At 42.4% G+C, this 26,126-nt stretch overlaps 1 protein-coding gene across 2 annotated transcripts in view; it reads left to right on the top strand.

Moving 5' to 3' along the window:
- Nucleotides 1-26,126, top strand: part of LOC138553514 (integrin alpha-X-like) — a 1,247,842-nt gene that overhangs the window by 988,484 nt on the left and 233,232 nt on the right. For both annotated transcript variants that reach the window (XM_069642543.1, XM_069642544.1), the window contains one exon: nucleotides 3,682-3,795. In XM_069642543.1, the coding sequence (XP_069498644.1) occupies nucleotides 3,682-3,795 (114 nt within the window). The remainder of the gene's footprint in view (nucleotides 1-3,681; nucleotides 3,796-26,126) is intronic.

The raw sequence follows: 26,126 nt of genomic DNA on the forward strand, positions 1-26,126 counted from the left end.
CAAACACACCTGCTATTTAAGTGAATGTTCAGCGCAGTCCAGGTTTCAACTTCTGTAATGGTTTAATTTTAAAATAAAAGTGTATGAAGAACGGTTTCTTTTTAAAAATAAAAGTATAGGAACTGTAACAAATAAATTAAAAAGTAGAGGAGCTGCACTGTTCCCAACCGCTCCCGCCCACTTCGACCACTGCTTGGGACCTCAGGAACGTATCCTACACCTTTACGGCCCTCAAAGAGGGGATTTGACAGGAGCCTCGCAAGCCCAGAATGTGTTCAAGCCACTTCTTGCAGTTCCTGTGATGTTCAAAGACCTATCCGGGTCTGCAGACATGCTGGTGCAGTCTGCAAACTCACAAGCTCAAAAGAAAACATTCAAACGCTTTGGGGGGGACCAGAAAATAATATCAAGAACACGACCATGCCCCCTATAGCATGCTTACCAGCACAGAAGCAGCATGCAGGCTAGGTCCAGGCACATGCAGCTCTCCATAATCCACCAAAAACACATATCAAATCCAAGATGCCCAGAAGGGCTGCTATAAACCTAGGGTATCACCCTCGGGCAGAATCCAACCTAAAAGGAAGCTGGAAGACCCAGCCAATCCCAGCCCACATGAGGATAATGAAAAGGGTTTGCTTAGTTATTGATGGAGGCTGTTTGAATAGCAATGATGAGGAGGTGGACACATTACAGGATACTTGTGTGACGTTTAAGGGGTGATTATGGCACATAGTGGTAGTAATAGTCATGAGGAACACTGGCTCAAGAGGAACTGGTCAAAGGAGATAGCAGGGGGTGAAGGAAGGCTAGGGACATTTAGAGGAGGGATGTCACGTTTGTTTTAGAATTATTAAGAGAGGTGTAAGACTGGGAAGTCCTTAGGGAGAAACTGCCAACACAAGGTAGAGGACAGTTACAGGTGGAAGTAAGGATACCTTAGGTTCACAGCAAGGAAGATGATGTAACATCTAAAAAGAATAAGAATGTTCCATGAGGCAAGGTCTGCACTCAGTAGTACCATTTGGTGGGACGAGGAAAATGAGTGGTCAGGTAGGACAGAGCACGCTCAGTGAGGAAAGAGGCAAAAATAGGAGTAGGTCAGAAAGGATTAGACCTAAGGGACTACCTATCCACCTCTCCCTGGTTGTCACCACAACCACGCTGCTCCTTCCAGGACCTGGTGCTAGATGGTCATAGAATTACATTCCCCAGAACTCTAGCAACTAGCTAGCCATCAGAACAGTGCACAAGAGTAGAAGCAGGATTTTGCCACAGAGAATGGAGGGAGCTCTTTTGCACTGGGAGATGGACTTGGCAATGACCTTTGCATTTCCTCCCAACCTGGAGAAGCATGAAGACGCCAAAGAGACTGAGAAGCCATTGGGCCTCATTACGAGGTTGCCGGTAAAACATGCGGGTAGGCGGCGGGTTTCTGACAACCCTGTGACACTGTTACTGCCGCCTGACATCCCGCTGCTATCAGGATATCACAGGCAGCAGCGGTACGGTTATTTCCCATTCCCAGGGAGTCCTCTGATGGCTTGTTAGTTGCTGAAAGACCGGCACTGTTGTTAATGTGCCGGTGCTTCAGTGAAAAACAAGCCGGTAGGGGCCTGAACCCCCGGCAGGTCAGGCCTGTCGGTAGTTCACAGCCCGTACCGGCATACTTATAGTTTGGCGGTCTGGAAAGGGTGCCAGTATGTTGCTACCGCACCTTTATTTCTGGACCACCAAACTAGAATTGAGGGCCATTGAGAAATTATCAAGAACTGGAGAGAACCAAGCTCGGACCAAGGAGATCGATCCTGAACCTATTATCTTTTGGTTTAGTTTGGGCCAATCTCTGACATTCCCAAGAAAAAATCTCCTGCGCCTAATTTTAAGGCCTTCAGGCCTTGGCATACTTCTTGATCTCTGGTGTCAGCTATTTGAAAGTCTGTAACCAGGGTCCCTGACGGGAAGCATCAATTCTCAGTCTTGTTCCTCTATGGTAACCAAGTTCACCAAACACATCCTCTGCACATGCAAGTCTTGGCACAGTACATCTGGATGCTGTAGTAGGTTGTCTGATGCATTTAATCTCTGTATAGGCACATCTGTCCTTTAGATATGGTGTCCCATATTCATCAACCACACTTTTACTGGTGGAGTGCATTGCCTGCAGTGCCAACTTGGATTTCGGAGCCACAGTCAGCAACGTATGGACCCATTTAAATATGCACATTCAATTCACATTGTAGACAACATGTTGCCTCACTAGCCATTCCAGAGTTCTGAATGTCTGTTGACTGTAGGGTTGGATGGGCATATTCCCAATGCCACGGTGAGATGGGTTTTTCAGATTTACTTTGAGGGTGTCAGCCCTTGACAGGCATGGGCAATAAGTGGCTTTGTGTGTGTGAATGAGGCCCTGTCCCTCCTTGTTGGTGGATAATGGTGATGCATGCCTCAGACTGCTGCATTCACTGCCCCACTACAATCGCATAGCACCAGCAATCAAATGGGGACAAATGACAATTAGTATTGACAATAAAAAAATCTGATCAGATTGTGTTGCCCCAAGGTCTTTTGGTTAATGCATATTTGTGATCAACCACACTCAGAATTCATGTGCAAGTGTAGTTTTTTTTTTTAAAGCAATATGATCTATACAAAATATAAAAATTATATTCCTCATATATTTGAGTATGGGACTTTTTGTATCCTTTTGTAGAATAGAATATATACTATACCTGATGGTAAACTTGCAATGGTCTCCATTGCCCATGGACTCCTTAAACCTGCACATACCAGTGCACGGCTGTTATCCCATCACTCGCGGGAGCCACTGTCGGCATGCGGCATGTACACACTTCTGTGTGAGGGCGGCATGACAGAATAACCAATGCTTGCAAGAAACCTTTGTTCAGCAAGATCATCCTATCTGCCAATCAAAAGGGAAAGTTCCCAACGTAGACCTATGGATCCTTTCGGGTATGGTATAGCTAGTTTACCTGCGCTCTTGAGCTACTTTCCCCCAAACACAGTAAATCGTGGACCTGCATAGTTTCAAAAGAGAAGCCTTTAACGTACAAATGGAAGTTAGGAGCCCTGTAGAAACCTACACATGTCTGATATTTCTGAACCCTGTACACTGAGATCCTCCTATGCAAGGGATACAGGGTAGAGATATTAACCTTTGAGACATTTGTCAAACAAAATAGGTGGGCCAGTTTGAAAGATGCATTTGGTCTAGCCCCCAAGTGTTGGAGGTTTTGTACCTCCCAAGGATTCTGCAGTATGGTCCATAAATAGACTGCTTGACAACTTGTTTCATTTTAGACATCAGATAAGTGCGAATGATGTAGGTGATGGTTAAAGAAATACAGCGCATATCAGCTATATTTACAAACATAGTGATGACATTAATTTGAACTTGTGTTTTCAAAGGTGATGGTCTTACTAGAGAACCCACCTTTGTGTGATGTGCAAATAGAGAGCAAGACGAGGAGAAAACATATTCAATTGCCACTCTAGAAAGTTAATGTTTCTACTTATTTGAATAGAATCCTCACTGGGTGCCTAGGGGTTGCGTCTCTTTATTAACATGTTTGAGTGTTTGGATGAGCTGCCTTGCTTAATAGTACAAACCTATGCAGCTACTCACTCCCTTTTCTATGGGGTTTCTACTCTTTTCAGTCTAACAATCGGATAATGACCATCAACTGCTTTGCAGCCACAGATGCTGAGGGAGGCACTTTGACGAAAAGTTCCTGCAACATTAACCATCCCATCTTCAGGGGGGCATCACAGGTAAGTATCACTGAGCTTTAAGGCGTTTATTTGCACTTCCATAGAAGGAAAGTTATTATTAGCACTTTTCCTTCCTGGAAGGAAAACAACATTATTCCGGTTAGGCTGGGTCACTTAAGAATACAATGGCTCGCTTTTGCAGATGACATAATCGTCTTTGATAGGTTCCCTATGGGGTTTTAATGGAAGCTGAACTTGTTCCATCAATCATCAGCTAATAACAAATTGAAGATCAACGGGTCTAAATAAAAGGCGGTCATATATGCAAGCGTGGCTAAAACCAAAGTAATGCAGTGATCCATTGGTAAAGAGAGTATTGAATGGGTACCAGAACTAAAATCTTAGGATACAATTTAACTAACTCAATCTCCATGACAATTTTTCTAAACTGTACAAGTTCTCCATCCTACCAGCTTTGGATTATTACTTGGGAAAGGTTAAGCTAGTTTTACTATATGGCCTGGACTTGTTGATGGATCTAGGCGAATTCTTGAATGTTATTCAGGGCTCATTATGGAAAAAGGTTTTGGGGTTGGCTCCCTCGTTGCCCAACAACATAATTCGACACAAACTAGGCATGGTCTCATTAAAATCACGATACCTGTGGAGACAGTTTATGAATTTTTCAAAATTATTGATTCCTCCAGATAATTCTTTATACATTGATCTGTATCAAATCATGACTAAAACAGTCCGTCTCCTCTATCAATTGTTTCAGAATTAAAATGCAAGAACTATTGACGTGTATAGGTTCATCTGAAGAGAAATTAACTCAAAGACTGGGTCAAACCAAACTGAAATTGTTCAGGTATGACTGGACATTGACCCTCGAATCACTGCATTCCTATTCTTCATACTTAGAATATGCTATATTTCCTATTAAAAGAGACAATCTTCTCCCATATTTGATTAGGTTTCTCTGTAATAAACTATGTCATTTATACATGCAATTTAGACTAAACCAACTGCACACTATGGAAAGGATGAGGCATTCAAATTAAATTGACTCAGAGTCGAACGTTGTGACTTGTCGCTTCTGCAGGACTGGGGTCCCCTTGGAGACGTTACGCCACTGGGCCATTGACTGTCTGAATTTTTCACCCAATAGGCAAAGACATTTTGAGAAAGTTGGTTTATGCCTTGATATGCACTTTTCTAAAGACCTATTCTGGTCCAGGCTCATGTGGGGAGAGATGTTTTGTTGGTTATTGCTTTATGTCGTTTTTTAAGTGGAAAATAACTAATTACCCATTTAATTAATTAATCAATGTTTTTTGTTTTAATTGGTGTAATTGATAGTTTAAAAAAAATCATTCATGTTTTTATGTTTTTTCGTGTAAGGTTTACTTTAAAGCTTTTTAAAATAAAAAATAAAACTTCCTTAACATACATATCTACAAATTGCTGTCATGGTGCGATATGAGGATCACCAAAGTATATAAGGAGCAGATGTGGCTTGCACAAGTCGACCTACTTACATTTTGACTTCATTTACACACTGCAGGCTGAGATACCACTCTGTCTAAATAACATTAAGGAATCAGTCAGGCAGAGCTGTCGGGCGGGGGTTGAAGAGCGGGTCTCTCAAACCATTGGTTAGTTAGAAGGAGGTCTTTAGAGATTTCATGACGAGCAGAACACCTGTGTGGACTAACACTTCTTTCCAGAGTTGGGGCGACTGAGTTAGAGTGTCTGTCTCCATAGTTCACATGTCTGGATGCCCATTGAAAAGGAGGAGGCTGGTATAAGATGATAATTTGCTGTATGGAAAATGGAACAAATGCTGTCAAATACAGTCTTTAGGGCGGGGAGGGGAGAACTCATAATCTAACCAATTGTGTAAAGAGGCTCCATGATGGGCAGGTGCAATGTTTGGCAAGATCGGTCAGAGCTATCCTATTTAGAACACAGGTTTCATTGTCACCCCACTGGGCACACCATATGGCAATGGTCCAGGGTAATGCTTGAGGATGCTAAGCCCAGGAAACACATCATAGTCACATTTAGAAATGCTTAACTTTAATTATCCTGCTGGGTAGACTTTATGTTAACGTATACCCACCAGTACATACATGTCTCAACCAGACATCCCTTCACCTGCAAGTCTCATAATATCAATTTCCTACATACATACACCCAGACACACGCGCGTGCGCGCAAGCACGCAAACACACACACAAACACACACACACACACACACACACACACACACACACTTTCTCACACACAAACACACACCATTCTCAAAGCATACCAAAAAGTCCTTGACACATTATCTCCTCCTCTCACAGCACTTATGCTAAGACTGATTCAGAGCACCCCAACCAGCAGACACATCTCTACTGTTATGATATTCAGTTGAAGTGTTCTATTACCCCTTCACTGCTGTAGGCATCTCATACTCTCATGGAGGTGGCTTGTTATGGAACGGAGAGCTCTTCAATGCCCCACATAACTTTTGTTACTGTTTTCTTGTATTCTATTGATGAATAGGAAGATGCCAAGGCTAGCCTATATCAATGTACACCTTGCCAAGCTAGCAAAGATCCACTGTTTACAGAGCAGGATCCTATACACAATAGATGTAAAACAGCGGCTCCTACACCACTATAATGCCAGTGCAATACTGCTAGAGCAAAACAGTTGCACTACAAAATCCATCCGTTGCGGAATGTTTGGGGTCAGAAATGAGAGATGGACGCAAAGTTGTAATTTTCTCAACATTTGTCATTGTGAGGAATTTGACCATCCTCCCAGGGAGAGTGCGCTCGCCTGGGCTTTTTGATTTTTGTTTACTCAAAAAGAATGAATGATGGGAGATCAACCTCTGGAAAATATGTGGGGCCATTCCTGCACATACTTTCCATGCTCACTGCACAGCAGAAAAATAGTCATGTACTCTGGGAGGACACAGTTTACCAGCGCTGCCCTCCATGTGTAGCTGACACCTGAGAGCTGTGTATACATCAAACGCCTCTGGCCGTGGGCAGCTTGATTAGCATTTCAAGGCCCCATGTATTTCCATCTCCATTGTTACACCTTGCTGGTGGCGGCGAATACTGAAGAATGTTCATTAGCAGGCCTCAGGAAGTGACAATGGAGACCAGAGACTTTGTAATGCAATGTGTCAACCTGGTACTAATACACCTCCTTGGTATGAAAGGGCAGTGAATGTCCTGTATGGAACCACTCCTTTCAGAGCAGAGAAGTATGTGAATTTTAGGAGACGAATGTCTGCCTGCAACTCCCTACTTCGAAGGAGGCCCATGATGTGACCAAGCGCTGCATAGGGCTCAGTTAATTAGGGAAACACTTTGATGTACAGCAGACAGGAAGATGGGTAGGACTTAGAGGTATATATTGTCATCCTTCCCCTGTCTGTTGCCAAGAGCTCTGATTCTGACCAGAAGCATCACTGAAAATTGTTGGTGGGGACCCAGGATAAGGTGGGATCAGCTTGCTCCAAACACTGGAGCCTGTTTGGCTTTAAAAGAGGGCTGAGCCCCTGACTGATCAGATCATCTGAAGACTTTGCAAGGAGTAAGAAGGAGGACTCATTTGGACCCGAGCTGAAGGTACAGTCTACTTTACATCTTCCGCCAGTGAAGGAAGGTCAGGAGTGCCAAGAGGGAAGCAAGATCCCTCCCCTAAACATCTCCCAAGGAACAAAGGGAGATACCGGACTCAGAGGACCCGTTCAGCAGCTCCAGAACCAGTACCCAGCCAGCACACAGCGTGCCCTGCTAGGTTCTGACAGCAAGCTTCCTAGGTGGGAAGTGCCAGAGAGTCTCTGGACAAAGGACAAGGCAGTTGCTTGCAATCACTCTCCTGAGCTTTGGGCCATCCGCCTGGAAAGGACACGTGCCGGAAAAGAGCCTAGGAGGAGTGCCACACTAGCATCATCCAGAATCCATCTTTTTAAGGACAATTTTGAGACAGTCGAGTCCTCGAACCGCATCCGGCTTCACCGCTTACTGTTGTCACGCCGCAGTCACCTTAGACGTCAGAAACGCCTCGACCAGCATTCCAGATCCACTAACCAGCACAGAGACAACGATTCTTGGCCCGAGCCGCCGCGCCGGACAGCCTGCAGATGTCCGTCCAAAGTCACTTGCCGAACGGCCTGCCACCTGGTACCAGCAGCTGTTTCCCACCCATAACTCTGTCTCCAGGGCAGCGAAGCGCCCTGGAACCACCTCAACGCTGTCAAGCACCAAGAAGTTCTTCGGCACCAGGTACATTGTGGTTCTGCCGCCCCCCCGGTTCTTCTCTGAAGGCCCCTAGAGACAGTTACAACCCTTTGCCCCTTTGGTGTTGAAACCAAATAATCTTGAACAGTAAGACTGATTTCTTTATGAACTACCCTCATGTCAGTATCCACAGTGCATCCCTTTCCTTTGTGAAACTGTCTGTCCTCTGTGTTCCTTTACAGTGTGGGTTGTAATTGTAGTGTGCTAGAACTGTCTGTTGTAGTAACTATAAAGTAGATATTTTTATACAACCTTGACTGGACAGTCCCTTTTATCATTGGGTAATAATAGTATTTTCGCTGTGTTGCAACTAACCAATGATCCACGACCTTGCAGAGATAAGCCTCCCGTTCCAGGTCTTATAATTCCCTTGTATTTCAATCTGTTCGGATCCCTTCTGGTGTACTAGAGGTGTGGGGTTGATTGATGGTTTAGAAACCAATATTCATCCCTGGACCACTGGTGCCCCGGACGTTGATCTATCACAATCCTGTTTATTCAAAATAAAAAGGGGATGGGATGAAGATTTCTCTGTCCTTATCCTAACAAGAATGGTCCTACCTATCAAACATATGCAACCAAAATGTGTAACGTAAATGTATCTGTTTCCAGTTAAAAATAAATGTGCGAAAGTTCAAAAGTATATCTCCAACAAAGAAATCCTTGTCTCCAGGGTTTCACTACCTTCCCCTGAAGCAATTCAGGAAGGCTTTTGAAAGAGTTCTGTTCCAACAATATTCTATTCAGTTCAGTGAAAAATGTCTCTTTCATCCAACACGTCCCTCAAATTGCCAAAGTAAATGTCTCTTCCATAGAGCACTTGTTCAAAACCAAAGCAACTGTTTCCTTCATGAAATATTCTTCCCAAGATGTCACAAATGATTACTTAGGAGGATGTAACAACAGTCTTTTCCATAGAATACATTTCTCAAGATGTTAATACAAGTGTTTCTTTCATAAAAGGTTTTTCTTAGGTGGTCAAAGTAAGTGTTTCCCTCATAGAATACTTTTGTCAGAATGGTTGACTCACCGGTTACCGTGTATCGATAGTGAAGAACCGTTGTTGGGTCGGATTCCCCGCTCACACAGAGTCTCCCTTGGTTCCTGCATTGGTCTCTCGCGCCTCCACCCATGCAACCTTTGCGTCGTCCTCCTTCAGCATGGCTCACTTTTGTGACAGTGCCTTGGAGTTATCATCTTGTTTGGTGTTCTCCGTGGCTTTCTGCTCCGTCTCCCTCATTTGGGCTGCGACCACCTCCTCCTCTCCTTCTCCAACTCTGTTCATGTCAAGTCGCACCATTCTTAAATCTCCCGCGCAACGGATGATTCTTCAAACAACTAGTCTGCATCTCAAGGTTGTTCCTGGTCCACACGGACTCCTCCCTCCTCGTCTTCGTCCCAGTACCATAGGTATTATGGGAATTAAAGTCCATATTGTTTTTAAGCTTGTTGGAATTGAGTTTGTCAAAAAACAGGAGTTGTTATGTGAACATAATGTATAGTGATATTGTGTTCAGGACTCTTACCTAGGACAGAACTATTGGAATCAAAAGATGACAAATGTGATCCGTGTCATGACCCTTGCCCGACCCTCACTGGCAAGTCAGCCTTCCAGTTAGGGCCAGGTCAAAGGCCTTAAAACCTCATCCAAGACTCTCTTGGAGTCAGTCCTAGCACCTTTGGCGCCAGGCTCATAACCATCATGAAGACCAACATTAGAATGGGACTATTTAACTTGGGGGGGGGGGTTCAGCCAACATGGAGGCACACACATAGCTCAGTTACAAGGAACTGAGCTATGCGGTCTAGTCTTTTGGGTGTGGCAGGCCTGGGACTACTTTACCTGGACTACTTTGGGTGGGGCAGGCCTGGGACTATTTTACCTGAACTACTTTACCTGAGGCTATTTAAACCACACCCAAACAGTAGAACATGCTTTGCGTTATTCTGCTGTGGGCAGCGTAATGCTCACCGTGTCCAGTTTTTTATGCCAACTTACCTGAAACCAAGGACCTGCAGAGAGAGAAAGAACACTACGAAACTTACCTGGAACAGTATCCTGTCTTCAATCCATCGCTGACTTCAGTTCCACTCACCTGAAGGTACGAACTCCATCATTCGGCACTGCATGCATCCTGGAATACCATAACCTGGAAAGAGGAGAAAGATAGACAGAATTAGTAAGCGTTTACTCACGTTTCCTCACGAATGAAGAAAGCCACACAATTCTTACCTGGGTAGTCATCTCCTGGTCAGTATCATTGCTGGAACATTATGGCGCTCAGCGAGGAACATCGCAACCTGCAAGGAGAAAAAAGACACAGGTTAGCAATATAAAAGGCGAAACAGCACCGCGCATCGCGCATTACACACCGGACAGCATCGCGCACACCGCGCTTTAGCCTACCAGCCCATGACAACACCAAAATACCTTTCCATACCTAAAAGGAAAGAAGCAAGACATTATTATTCGAACTAAGAGGAACATAAGAACTGCATATAAAGACTGTAAAGCAACAAACCTACAGAGTCGCAGCAGGCCTGGATTCCCACAGGGGGGCTTGCACCAGTGAAGTAACTTGGTCGCTGCTCGCCCCCCACATCTATGCGCCCCTGCCACAAGGAACAGGATGGAGAATCCACCTTTTACAATATTAAGACCCATCTTTAACCAGAGGCCTTATCAAGGGACCGGGAGAGGGTTCGAGAGTGCAAATCATCCAACCAGGGCTGGGTGGCGTCCCCGTGGATCCCAGGTGAGCGTAACAATCCGTCTGTTTCTAAAGTGTAAAGCTCATTCTGTTCATGGGGTTTTTCATAGAATGTTCTTTGGGTTTTAACATAGGAGGGACTTGCACAGTGACAGCATGCCATCAGGTATTGGGGGATTATAGGATTTTCATCTTCAAAGAAAGAATGCTGCGTCTCTCCCAAGGGAGTCACCACTTCTCCCTGACAGCCTTCTCACATATGATCCTCCCTCATAATACCATCCCCAGAGTCAGGACCAGGTAACGGCTGCCTTGCCCATGCCACATAGGAAGATATTTTAGGCTGGGCATTAGTGATGACTCTTCAGGATTCACCACAGGCCTTCTACCATTAAAATTATGGAACAGCTCCAAAGCTTAGCTAGACATAACTAATGCATACTCTGGGATCCTCATCGTCAGGAGGATGTAAGAGGGTGAGTAGAACATTTCTAGGATAAGGATGAACATCACAATTTGTTCACTTTAGACATACTTTACATGCAGCAATTGACCACAATCTTTAACTCTTTCCCCTACTGATGGCTGTTCGGGGCGGATTGCAGAAGACTCTTCTGGCAGAATTGTAATTCATGTGGCAACGTGAAAAGACGACCCAAGGGAAACATGCCTGTGGAACATAATTTGGGATCCAAGAATGAAATTAGATTTTATGATTTGTTCTCCTGATGTAAACCCTTCGAAAATAGCTGGAGATTCAGTTTGTTCCCTCAGTGAACAGTTGTAGAATGATAATCAAAGCAATGCATCTTTTGAAGATGGGATGACATTTCAGTTGGGCATGGTGCCTGCTTCTTTTCTCCTGTTTGTATTTTTGTTTGTGGGTCAAGGGTCTTGCCTCTTGGCTAAAACATTCTCTCCGTCGTTGAAAGGGTGCATGTCCATTCCTATCATTGGGAAACTCCCACTCTTAAATGTGAAGGAGAGACATGAGGGTCTATTAGGGGTGGTGCAGGCGTTCGGCTGTCAAGGGATGTTGATTACTAATTGGGTGATTTATCTGCCTCTTCTAAGCACCTGGGCAGAGTCGGCTGGGGTGGGGGGAGGCTCCATCACCCAGAGGAATGTTCACATGCAGTTTTAGATTGACCACATTTGGGTAAGCAGTGGTGGACTGTCAGAAGCCGGGTGTGTTGGTATTTATGCAATACAATCACATGTAATTGGTCAAGGACCACAAGTACCTCCAAATCAAGGAATACTGTCAAACCAATTTTAAAGGACAATGTGATAAGAACTCCCACTCATTCGTAAATGTCTCCAAAACAATTATCCTATTAATTCCATGATGGCAGCTGTGTAGTGGGAATTCTCCCACTGGAGCCATATGCCAAATGTCCAGGTGAACTCAGTATAGGGTTTACTATTTCAACATAGAAACACTGGGATCAAAGTTAGACCAATTAGACCGACCTAATGCAGTCACTAATTCTGTAAGCTCCCCACAAAGTACTTTTGGGAAATTAATACATGTGTACTCTTGTTTATAAACAGGTTTGCCGAAGTTGTAAATATATTGCATACTTAGGCTCTCCTTTTGTGTTTTATGTATTTGGAAGCAGAGTACCACATGTGGTAATTAATGTTACCACATGCAGTCATTTGAGCACAACCACAATGTAATAAATGTACTTCCCTCCTGGTAATAACATATGTTGATTTTTCTCAAAATACCACATGCACCATTTTAGAAAATCCACAAGCAGCACTTTTTAATGTATTTTAATGCATTTCCACCCTTGCATGTGTATCCTTTCAGAAACATGAAAAAATCTGTCCAATATTTGGTGATCTTTTCAATGCTTAACTGGCATCTTATGTAGGTATTACATCTCACAAATATACCCAGTGAATATTGAATGAGGTACATACCTCTAGCCATAAGAGCATGAGGATGGCAAAACAGGCAGTTTTTCAAATAGTATCTGTTTATACCATTAATACCATGCAAGGCTTAGTTTTCAGCATCAAATGTGAAAAGACCAGGGTAGATTACTTCACATACATCTTAGGTGCCTTATATGTGTCTCTCCCTTCACCCAACCTACCAGCCTTTCAGAGTTGTGCCTAACACATGACCGACTATGCCTTAGCCCTACTGACCTTTCAGAATTATTGTTTTGACATGTGACTGAGGTATTGCTGTTGGTGAATTTGTTTATGTGGATAAGCATAACAATTTTGCTTGAATAGGTAGGAGCAACCGAGTGTAGCGTGGACCATGAACCAACAAAGCAGAGTTTGGAGTTAAGGAGGTTTTCCCCTAAGAACATTTTTCAAATAATGGGTTAAAATGGTACTTTCTAGGAACACTTTTTGTGCAAAATTGGATTAAAAGCCTCAAAGTTTACAATTGAATATGTAGGTTAAGGCAAAGAAAAAGTCAATTCAATGCAAGGTGGCATGTCAATGCATTGTCATGATTCCTTTGCTCACTATATGCCAGTATTCTGTCAGTGTAAAAACACAATGTCATGCAGACTGTGCCCTCCCATGTACATGCTCGCTGCACCAATATATGACATTATTCCCACATAAAGAAATGCTCATGTTTGCTTTGCATATATTTCTGGTAATGAGACTATAGGAAACATAGGGTCTACCAATACATGCCAGTATCCCCACGTAAACACATACTAATGTTGTCTTTTCCCTTAATGCCAGTAAAAAATGCCATTATTGTATAACAAAACACGTCCAGTCTGGCTGCACCAATATAGGCCAGCATGGCCATGTAAGACCTCTCAACATGTTTGCCTCTACCATGATGCCAATAAAATGTAAGACCACTCAACATGGTTGCTTCAACCATGATGCCAGTAAAAAAATGCCATGCCACAGTACGAAAACCTGCATAGACTAGCAGCACAAATGTAGACCATTATAGCCTGTGACATAAAACACTCATCATGGTGCATTTACCTTTGATTTGAGTAAATCAATCTAATGCCCCATTAACAAGTGTTCTTAAATGGCCATTTATTGGGGCAGCCATTCTGGATATGTTTAAAACATATTTCGTTCTTTTTTGAGAGCACGGTTGGTCTGGTGAATTTATGTTGGTCCATTTGTGAAGATTATAAGTCATATATAAGTTATATATTAACAATGTGGGGTGTCAGTAAGAAATCCTGTCTAGACTGGCTCCACCAATGTAAGGCAGTATGACCATGTAAGACCATTTGTATTGGCTTCACCCTTAATGTGAGTATAAAATGCAATGCCACAGTAAGAAAACATGTCTATGCTGGTTACTGAAATGTCCCCCACACGCCACGTGAGAGCACACTTCAGGTTAGCTTTCGCCTTAATGCCAGAATAAAAAACATCCCACAGTAAGACAACATGCCCTTTCTGGATTCACAAATGCCCCCCAAATATAAGAACACTCACCCCGTTGGTTTTACCCTTAACTACAGTATAAAATGCCATGCCAAAGTAATAAAACTGGTCCAGAATGTTTGCACCAATGTAAGTCAGTATGGTCACCTAGGAACACTCATTATGTTGGCTTTGCCCTTGATGCCAGGAAAAAACACTGACCCAGAGTAAGGAAACATGTCCTTGCTGTCTGCATAAATGTCCCCCTCCATGCAAGAAGACTCATCATGTTGGCTTTCCTCCTTTTGCCAGTACAAAATACTATGACAAAGTAAGAAAGCATATCCTTGCTGGGAGCGGGCACCAGTGCCCCCCAAGTCTCAAAAGCACACACACATTCATAGTCATTCACATAAGCAGTGACATTCCCATGCAGTTTCTCACTCAATCAATTATTCACAGGCACATAGAACATTCACACTCTTACATAAACAGCATTCACACAGCACTCTCATTCCAATGCGTTCTTAAACAGACACTCCCTCCTTGCATGCATACATACACATCATCACACGCACATGTACACAAATGTTTTTTTCTTACCTGCTTCAATTTAGCTTTGGACTTAATGTCACCTCCTCACTGTTCTCCGGCCGTCCCGCTCCCACACATCAAGCTGAGAGTAACCGGGAACAGCTTCCTGGTTCCTGACATGTGTGGTGGAGCTAGGGTGCTTCCATCTCGCTGTCCCAGGAGACTCTAATGTGCATGGAGGAGCACGATAAACCCATATATATATATATACATATATATATATTCACTACAAAAAAAACTTTGTTGGGGACGTTATGGTTAAGTTGCCCTAACAAAAACCTCTACACTTCACTAAAAAAAAGTTCCACCTCCCCTTTAGGCTTCAAATTAAAACCGAAAACCCCCTGAAATTCGACAGTTATGGTAAACTAAGCCCCCAACCCTGCCACCACCCCTGTGCACTGCTAACCCTAACACCCAGACCATGAAAAATGTCATCTCACATGTCAATGATGACATCAATGACAACATCACTTGTTAAGCCCCTTTCTTTTCCTTCCCTGCCATACATATATATGTACATTCAGTAAAAAAATTTCACTAAAGGAATGTTATACTTCACAGTGAAACGAAACACCACTGCACATTCCCCCATTATAGTAAGCAAAGCAACCATTACTCGCACCATATACGTGCATTGCTAACACTAACACCCAGGACATCAAAGATGAAATCACAAATATCATTGATGACATCACTAACCATAACGTCCCCGTAACAAAGTTTATTTTGTAGGGAATTGCATAGGATTTTGGAAGGTGGAACTTAAGCATGAAATTGTAGCAATGAAGTCGTTCAGCAGAATATACACTGTAATGATATGATTTTGAAAGATATGTAGTATAATGTACGTACTTGACATACATTTAACATAGAACATACAGAACCCCCTCCTTAATGATTTTGGAAAGGGACGGACTGAGCGCCTGTTTGCGGACGGGGTTGGACAGCATCAACATTAATCAAAGAGGCGGGGGATAGCTGAAAATGTACTATTGTCTTACACAAAAAATGTGCAACGTAGAAGAAGGACATAAAGATATTATAAGTAGTAATAAGTAAATATGGAAACCTGAAGTTAGGAAAAGAAAACCACACATTTAATAACCATGTAGAATAAAGTGGATGGTACCATAAAAAAGAAAGGATGCCTCCAGCGTAATCATTTCACAGAAACTCGGCAGCCTGGAACGACAGTGGACGGACACAGTAGGACGAAGGGACATTAGAGCAAAAGAGTGAGTACAGGTCGTGTTTTTATATGGGTGATTTTATTTTGTGGTATGTAGTGCATAAATACTCATTTCTTTCTGTTGTTTTGACTCAGAAATGGCAAGTACTTTGGAGTGGCTGGAGGAGCATTTCCCACATGATGAAATATCTGAAGACAGCGACAATAATGGTACAGAGTGCTCTGCATATGCAAAATAGTGACCAGTATTTTAGAGGCATTCAACCTATGTATTTTTTTTTTTTAACAGACCAGGAAAGAAAAGAAGGGCAACAAACGAGACAGAAGAAGACAGGATAAAAAGGATAGAGCAGAAAATAGACACATTGAACAACAATTTTCAAACTTTACGGGAGTTAGTGGAGGACTGTGTGAGAGGAAAAGTTTGTTATCATTGCCCCACCTGCACCTGCCCTGCTTCTCCATTCCCTAGTGAACCATCCCCAAACCTTGAACCGGAAAATAGACGTTTTGACGAAATATCCATCCCTTCTTCCCCTCACAAATCTTCTCCTCGTAACCAGCCCGTGTTGAATCCTAATTCCCCCATATTTGTTTCTGTGTCCGCTTCCCCCGCTATTTCTTTAGATTGATGTGTGTGTGTGTTTGAAATGTTTTTGTGCAGTAGTTGTAGAGAAAGAGTGTGTTTGTAGATTTTTTTTTAAAAAGACGTAATGTTTACGAACAGCGTGCCTGTTCGACCTATCAGCAAGCAATGGAATGTGGGTGCTGTCTAATGTGAAGTAAGACGGATGTGATGTGTGACTGCACCATCTTTAGAAAATGTGCGTACATAAACAGAAAGGGGTGTCCAAAGGATATACTACGTCGGCGTACCGCTTGGAAACAATATAATACATGGTCGTAGAACACACAAGATGTCCGGAATGGGTGTAAATGAGTAAAAAGGGAGTGTGTGAAGGACAGTATAGCGGTCCGTATTGGGCGCAGTAAAAATGGTACCGTCCGTAGAACAGGCACGGTGGCCGGCAAGTTCGTAGGCAAACAAAATGGAGTTGTCCTAAGGACACTGGAACTGTCCGTACAGTGAACATAGCATGCGTGCACATGCGCAGTACAAACGTAAGTATTGCGAACATCGCGCCAGTTCCTAACTGTCCGTCTCACTTGTGTCGCACTTTGAAGTAGTTTGAGAACCCGAACACTGTCTGTAGGACACTTGTGCGCATGCTCATGTTTGATTCTTTGCATTTGCTGTCTAGGGGACTTTCATTACAGGGGCGGATGTGTTGAGGATGTCATCTTGTGACCGCACCTACACTGAGCGTGGGACTAATTTCTGCAGTTTGTGTGCTTTCGCAACAATAAAAATGAACTTGTAGACACAAGGCAAAGTATTTTGGAGTCCAAAAATGTAATTTCACACATCCCAAACAATAGGCCACCTCAGGAGTTGCTGTGTAAAATGTGTGTACCGCTTTGTAGGGTTGACGACGGTCACGAGGCACACCCCTGCACCCATACAAAAGGCCACACCCCCAGCGCATCTTCATTGTCCTTCTAGCTATAGCGGATTGAGGTGCGCTGCCTTTACTGCTGTAGTGACCAAAAGGAAACTAATCGGTATGGCTTCCATGGCTGCTGTTGGGTTATTAGCCTCTGCACCACCCCCAAACCCACCACCATCACCCCCTCAACAAGGGCCTGCAGAGGCATATATGGGTGAGGATGTAGAGATTGAGGAAGAAGACGAGGAAGAGAATGAAGTGGAGGAACTCTGCACTAGGAGCACTCGGCGGGAGTCATGGGTGTGGCAGTTGTTTTCAGTTTATGGTAACGTACCAAAAGCATGTGCGAACCTGGTGAAGTGTAACCAGTGCGATTTGGTGTTGAGTCGCGGGAGATTTGGGGCGTACAGTTTTGGTACGACAACCATGAAGCGACACCTCACTTCGTTCCACACTGCAGACATTCGCAAGGTGGTGCCATGTGAAGAGCGTAGTCGTTTGAGTTCCTCCACAACATCCTCAGAATCCGATCCTCCCACCACAAGAGACACTCCTGTGGGGGAGCACCTCCCTCCAGCTGTTTCACAAGCCATTCGCAATGCTGTGGACCCTTACCTTTCAAAGGTGACAGTAGTGTGAACGTATTGTGACGCAGTACTCTGCAGGGGGGAGAGTTTTCGAAGTGCTTTTGAGGCTGCAGTCACCGAGCACCAGAAGGTTTGCTCCTTACCTAAATAAAGATCACCCTTAATATTTGTCGTTTCAGTTGCCCTTTCTTATCCCCGTGGGTGGTGTCCCTTCCTTACCCTCATTTCTCCTCTTCTCCTAGTGTGTCGAGTGCTGTTAAGCAATGAACGTAAAAACAACAAAAATGACAGAAAAGGCTCTTTTCAGAGCCGCCTTTCTCAGTGTAACAATAGAACTATGAAGTGAAGGCCGTAGACCCCTGCGGAGTTCAGAAAAAGTTCACGGACAGTCGTAGAGGGAAAAAAGGGAGGGTGCAAGTGGAGCAAACACAATAAAGTGTACATTGGGAGTAAGTGGCGGCTCTGAAAAGAGCCTTTTGGTGGTGTGTTGTGTGGGTCAAAAACAGTGGATTGGGGAAAACGGATTGTCAGATAGGTTAGTGTGATTTCAAAAGAGGGCGCAATGCATTGTGTACATTGTGAAGAAACATCTGATTGCCAGCATATGTGAGGTGGACTCCATCTCTGCGGAAAATGAAACTGCTACGAAACAAAATGTTTTCATTGTTGAAAGAGGACATGCCAACATCTCTTAAAAAGGCACACATAGCCTTATTCACATTGCGTCTCGCTTTCTCCATTTGTGGATCAAATGCAGAAGAACGCAACCATATTTGTCTTTGTGCAATACGGGAAAAAAGTATTTGACAATTTGGAAACATGTCCATGAGCTTCGCGAGTCCTTCCTTCATTGCAAATTGTAAAGAAATTCCAGATACATGGCCTAAACTGTTTCCTCCACAGTGAATGATGAGTATATCTAGAGGACGCTCTGTCTGTAAAGTAACACAAAGAGGTACCAAGTCCAGCCATCTCATGCCACGCACGCCATGCCAGTGCACTTCCGCATGTGGAAATCCGAGATTTGTAGATAAACTGCAGCTTTCTGCATGCACCTTCAACCAATGTATCCATGAGTCACCCACAATCCAGATAATCTGTTTTCGAGCATGGAAAGCCATGGCTGTGTGGTGTCCATGTGAGGGAGAAGACGGTCTTACTAAAGTACGTCGGTCAGAACACACCTCCTGAACTTTATGGACCAATCCCTAGCTCCGCTTATTCTCATTTACATGCGGCTCCACCCTTCAATCCCCGGTGGTGATATGTGCTGCCTGCTAAGTACCGCCATGTTCGCGGACATGTACAGGATCAGAGCGTGACGATGGTACATTAAAGTACTATTCCCCTTTTTCCCCTTTAAGGTAGGCTCTGAAAAGAGACGTTTTTTTTATTTTTGGCCACATATCGTACAGACATGTGGTATTTTATGTATTTTTTTGTTTTTTCGTCCTTGCTTTACTCTTGCAAACATTACAGAACCTTCTCTAAAGCAAGCCTTATGTTCCAAAAGAACATTGCATTTCCCAAAGAGGATAGCGCAACACCATCTCCTTCAAAGTAATGCGCATTGCTTGGAGCAATGTTATCGTGGCTACAAAAAAACATACCTACTCGTAGCATGAATGCACGCATGCCGCGATTGATGATGCACCTCCCGATGCTTTAATCTGGACAGAAAACAGAAGTGTTGTTCCATTGTACTCGCAGGAGTAAAGCAGAAAAAATAACTTTCGATGTTGGGAAGATGTTCATGAGTGCTTCAACCAACTGTGCCAAATCTGCCAACAAAGTATGTGAAGTCAGGTATCCCAAGTGGCAAGCACCATAGTGCAAAATTACCACATGAGGAGTGGTCATTCTACGCATGTATCTGCAAACTTGCAGAATTGCCGCAGCATTGGCATCAGTGTCAGCGCTCCACACCACCTCCACTCCTCGCACATCGAAATGGTGTGCCACATGCCTACTCTCGGCATAGTGTTGTAAGCCTTGCACAAAAATGCCTCCAAGCACCAAAACCCTGACCCTCTCCACCTCTGCCATTTTCAGTGTGCGCACCGTCTTTCGACACAAAAAAGTAATGTGAACATCTGATTGGCTGATGCCTACAGTCTTTCCATGCAGGATTTGCTGTAGAAACCTGTATGTGACACGCCCTAACAGCGGACAAGCGTTGCCTACGTGCGGCACGTAACTCTTACCCAGTCCTTCCACCCTTTCTACAGCGGTACCAAAGCGAGTCCCTCATTGGACACAACTAAGCGGGCGCACAATCATCCACCAATCACATAGAACATCGCTAATTTGAACTCCGTCATCAACATTGCGCACTTCAAAATTACTGTCGATGATTCTTAATGGAAATCGGAAACCATTGCAAAGCACCTACTTCACAAGCTACTGTGCAAGGATTGCAAATTTCTATGTACAGCTCCATGCATGTCCACATGCATCAGTATAGAGTACAGGTATGTACATTTTAATCAGAGTACATGTGGAAGCCTTATGATTTAAAATAGACAAAATAATGCTGGTAAATTTCCATAGGGAACACATAACAACGCTCCCCCTTTTAAAGTGCAAGATTGCCGATTTGTCATTAACAAATCGCACGACTGCTTACTGTCTTCTGCATAACCTGTACATATGTTGCAAGCATGCCTATTTAGGCATAGCTCTCAATCATTTTTGTCTTAAAGGCGGGTGAAATCAGCCGATTGTGTTTTTGGTGGGTGAGACGCCCATTGGAATGAATGGCCGTGCAGGAGGCTTGGCGGGTGAGTCTGCCATTTACAAGGTGGGTGACACCCGCCAAAAGTGTGTGAGTTGAGAAGTATAATTAAGGGCAGACCTCAATTTTGTATGTGAAAATGTCGGAGATCTGTACTCTGTACTGCCTACAGTAATGCTACTTGCAATGTGATCGTATGAGAATAGTAAGCGCTCCCGATTGTGGTGCTGACATGTCCTTCGGAGGGTCTCCCGATTTTTGAACATCGTGCTTTTCATTAACAAGTACAAAATGTTTGCCCATCTACTACTTTGCCCTATCGCTTACAAGCCTCTCTCCTATGCATATTACACTTTGTAAAGAACAAGGCATTTGCAAACCCTTAAAAAATGTAGTTATTTTGAAGGACTTTCAAGTACCATATTGAAAGTAGTATGCAAAGACTGCACAGAGAGAAGTGAAATGTGCGCGTGGACTGGGTTGAAATATGAAAGTTGAATCCTCGGATGAAAGAAGTACAAGTAAAGTCTGCAGTATCATGACCGCTGCAAATACACAAAGTAATTGATATTGTTTTTTTAATTCACAGTGAAGACTACTCTCCTGAGAATCAACAGTATCTACACTGCAGACGACATATCCGAAGAAACCTGGTCATCTTGCACAAAAAGTAAGTACAGTACAACCTTCATATTGTAACTACTTCTTGAAGAGGCTGCGTGGGTTATTTGCTTATTTTGGGCACCAAAGCAAGCATTCATTTGTAAACCATTCAACCTACAAATATCCATTTATTGAACAAAGAATAACAGGTGGAATGGCTGACAAATCCCTGTGTGTTTGGTACTGCAATAACATAGGAAATCCTTAGAAGGTTAGATTGTGAAAATAAGTTGCGGTAGCAAGTTTTTGGCATTTCAGTTTTTAATAATGGTTCTCGTCACAAGTAGGGCACTTTGTACTCTCATCTAAAGCACATTGTACTAGTATACAAACAGTAAAGAAGCCTTTACCAAATGATAGTTATAGGTCACTGTGCGTTGACACACCATGCCAAAGAGCTTTCTCATCACATTTATGCACAAATGCACACAGCACACATACATTGGACAACAGACCAAAGTATACTTTTTTTTCTCAACAGACACCAAAGAATGCCTACCAAACAGCAGATCCGTAGAAAGGAACGCAGAATTAAAGCAAATAAAAATAAAGGTGCCCAATGTAAGCATCCACCTGTTTTAGAGGTAGCGGAGAATCTTGGTACAAACCACCTAATGCAGTTGGGTAACATAATAAAAGAAGTCTCAACTACCGAAACTGTACCTCCTCCATCAAAAAGTGTCACAAAACACAGACATGTTGTCAAAAACACAGCTGCCAGTACAGCTAACAATGTTCCTAATAATCCTGATAGTGTAAGAAGAACCCATAGTAAAAAAAGGATTTCAGCAAAAATGTTTCGTCACAGAGTCCTTCAGAATCTACTAAGAAGAGGACTAAAATCATCCTCACCAATTCTACAAGCACTCGTGGACAGTGCAATCCTTCTCAAAAGGAAGTTGTTCATATTAGTGTTAAAAAGGATGCAAGCACTAACAAAACTAAGTACCAAACTACAAATGAAACTCAGCAATAAATGGAATGTGAACAAAAATAATTTTTTGCATGTTTGTGGTGGTGAATGGAGTCACACAATAACCACAGAGCCATATTTTAATGAAGAAGCATACAAACAAAATCAAACAAACACAATTGCCATCCATAGCAGTGGACGAGGGTATGAGAAAATCAAAACTACCGTCATGGAACAAGAAACACTGCATAAAAAACTATCTTCTGAAAACTCAGAATTACCCCTCGATTCAGCAGAACCACACCGTCCAGTATACAAATGGCCGTGCACATCAATGTGTGCCATTCCAAACAAAGCTTTCAAATCTTTACGTCATTTCCTCAATCAATATGTAAAAGGTAAAGACAAAAGTAAAATGAAAGTGCTGCAAAATATGGATATTTGTGTAGTGCGGAAAGACACAGGGCTAAAACGACATTCATTAGCCTGTATTTATGGGCCTATTTGCAAAAGTACCTTCCATGATATCCAAAGAATATCAGTACATCATTCCAAAGTAAGAAATTTAGTGTATAAAATATACTGTGCAAAAAGACCAGCTTCAGAATTAGGCAATTTAAATACCACTTGTCTGCATGGAACACCCAAATACTTACAAGAAGAAATGGACCGTATTCAGAAAAAGTATTTTGGAAGTGAGAGCCACTTATAAAATGCAACAGTTTTAGAGCATAGTAGCGACAATTCTGCACATAGCAACCTTCTATTACACACATACAGAAAAGAAATACAAAAATTTAAAAGGTCATCGGCTGAAGTACCAAACCATGTGTGTGTGTATGTTGCCGCGGAACGTTTTACAAAAGGAACACAAAAAATGTGGACATAGCATACAAAATAGAAAACAAGGAAGACTCTAAATGGTTTGAATTAGCTTTGTACCTTTTAGCTGAAAGCAAATATGAAATAACTGAACGGCTAATATGTTGCAGTTACTGTACTGCAAAATTAGACAACAACCACACTCCTTCACGTGCAATTACAGATAATTTGGAATTGTTTCCATTACCAAAAATCCTGCAACAGCTCAATTTGTACGAGAGCATAATAATTCAAACAGTTCACCCATTTCAAGCAATTATACGCCTTCATCCAAAAACAGCAAATTTACCTTCCTCTGAATTGGTGAAAGGCATTCGTGGCAAAGTAGTTTACTTGCCATTAGATCTAACGGAAAATGTGCAGACTCTAGGAGTGGAACGTTCAATAGAGAATTCTTTAATAGTCTTAGTAAATGGAGTACCAACAAAGGACAAAAGAAAATGGCAACAATTAGTAGACTTACACAAAGTTACACAAGCATTGCAATATCTAAAAGACAACAATGAGTACTACAAGGAAATAAATATTGATGAAAGCTTAAGGCAAACAACTGAAATAATTCAAGAGCCATCAGAAACTGGACAATTCGAACTTCTGGATCCAGCTACAGTATCCACTCTTTTGGACCATTACACAATTCATCCGTTGCATTCCAATGAAAGCATAGATTATGCACTAGAAACTTAACAAAGGCGACAAACCAAAGGGTCACCAATGAGTATTTGGGAAAAAAGTATAGAAGCACATGCTTTTCCAATGCTATTTCCTACTGGCAAAGGTGGGAGATACGATGATAGACTCACTCAGATTGGGGCATCAGAATACTGCTCATTACGAATGTATTCGCAAGATCCCAGATTTAGACAAAATGTGGAATACATATTCCACCTACTCTATGACAGTGAATTAGCAACACTATGCTATGGAGTTTCATACATTCTTAAATTTGGAACGCACTTTCAAAATATGTCAGCTACGCAGTTAATACAAAAAGTACAAGAAAAAGATGAGGTTTTACAATCAAGTATAACAAATTTGTTTGCAAACATGCGTGGTACAAAGGAATACTGGTTTAGACGGCACAGAGACGTGCGCTGTATGATCAGAAACCTTGGACCACCAACTTGGTTTGTTACGCTAAGTTGTGCAGAATATGCATGGGAAGATTTAGATGAGTTCCTAAGCATAGCAAACAGCAACAAAAACAACATAGATACATTAACACCTGGAGAAATTTGCTCTCTAGATCCAGTTAATGTCTTAAGCTATTTCCATCATCGTTTCATTGCAATGCTACACTTTATTTGCAATAAAACTGTTCCTCCCCTTGGAGAAGTGGAACACTTCTTTTGGAGAAAAGAATATCAAGCGAGAGGAGCACCACATATTCACATGCTGTTATGGATCAAAGGTGCACCGAAATTTGGGCACGACAGTGATAGCACTGTTTTGCATTTTATCCAAAAATATGTCACATGTGAAATCCCTTCACAACACACACATAGTGAGCTGCATGGGCAGATTTTACAATTTCAAAGACACAAATGTGGCAAATATTGTTGCCGTAAATACAAAAACAAAGATTAATACTACACCAAATGCCGCTTTGGTTTCCCTAGACCAGTTACAGAAACAGGTGAAGTAAACAACTTCATGTCTTCAGTTCAACATAGTGTTAAAGGTAAATCACCTAAAAACACGTATTATGTAAAAAGAAGGGAAGAATCAAAATATATCAATGATTACAATGCAATCATTGCCTTATTATGGAATGCAAACATAGATGTGCAGTACACTGCAGACAATTCAACTGCTGTTGCACGATATGTTACAGCCTACTTAACAAAACCAGAAAAATCAGAGCTTCAAGACATCTGGGATGACCTAGCACCAGACAAAACATTCTCAGAAATTGTACAGCCTAGGCATAAACATGCTCTCTCGTAGAGAATGTGGGGCCTATGAAGCAGCTGATCGTTTAACCAGCACTGCTTAGTATGGAAAATCAGACAACATAGTATGGCTCAGTCTTGGTCCTGCAAAATCTAGAAAAAGAGTGCTAAAATCATATGAGGACATAGAAACAATTGCCAGAAATGATCCCAACAGCCAAGACATTCTAAAAAACTATTTACTGGACACATACTATCCGAACAGGAGTACCACTCTGGAAAGCATGTGTCTATACCACATAGCTCAAAACTTTGCATACAAAAATAATGTAAAACCCGATGAAAGCAAACGTAGATATAGAGTGACCGATTGTGAAGGGAGCTTAGTGTAACTTAACAAACAAAGCTTAATTAATCATGTAAAATTGTCATTAAAAACTCCTCAACAGAAAGAACTATATTACATGTCTCTGATACAACTTTTCAAACCATGGAGAAAAGAGGAAGACATACTAGATAATTATGAGTGCTATGGAGATGCTTTCAAAGCAAATGAAAGCACTATCACCGATGTTAACTTTACGCAGTACAAAACAATGTTACACAATGAGCAGCAACAGGAAGAAGAAATTCAGGCCCAACTAGATAAAGACTCTTTCGACAGTAGTCAACCTTCTGTAACAGGAAGTCAAGAAGCATTAGGACAACCACTAATAGCAAATGAGGCTGAAGTTGTTATGGCAGAAGTAGAAAACACCATGTATCAGTATCAAAAAGATACAGAGGACTTAACTGTACAACAAGCAAAACTTAACAATCAGCGCATCATTTTTGAAGAGGTAACAAAACAAATTGTGCATGGCGTACAACACGAAAATGAAGAATGTACCTGCCAAAATTACAAACCTATACTGCTGTATGTCAGTGGTGAAGCTGTATCAGGGAAAACATTCTTAATCAAAATTATCAGCAAGTTCCTTCAACAATTGACAAACAACAAACTGTCAGCTGTTGTCACAGCCCC

This window comes from Ambystoma mexicanum, unplaced genomic scaffold (assembly GCF_040938575.1).
Source record: "Ambystoma mexicanum isolate Mex_15411 unplaced genomic scaffold, UKY_AmexF1_1 Mex_scaf11, whole genome shotgun sequence".
In the NCBI taxonomy this organism is placed as follows: domain Eukaryota; kingdom Metazoa; phylum Chordata; class Amphibia; order Caudata; family Ambystomatidae; genus Ambystoma; species Ambystoma mexicanum.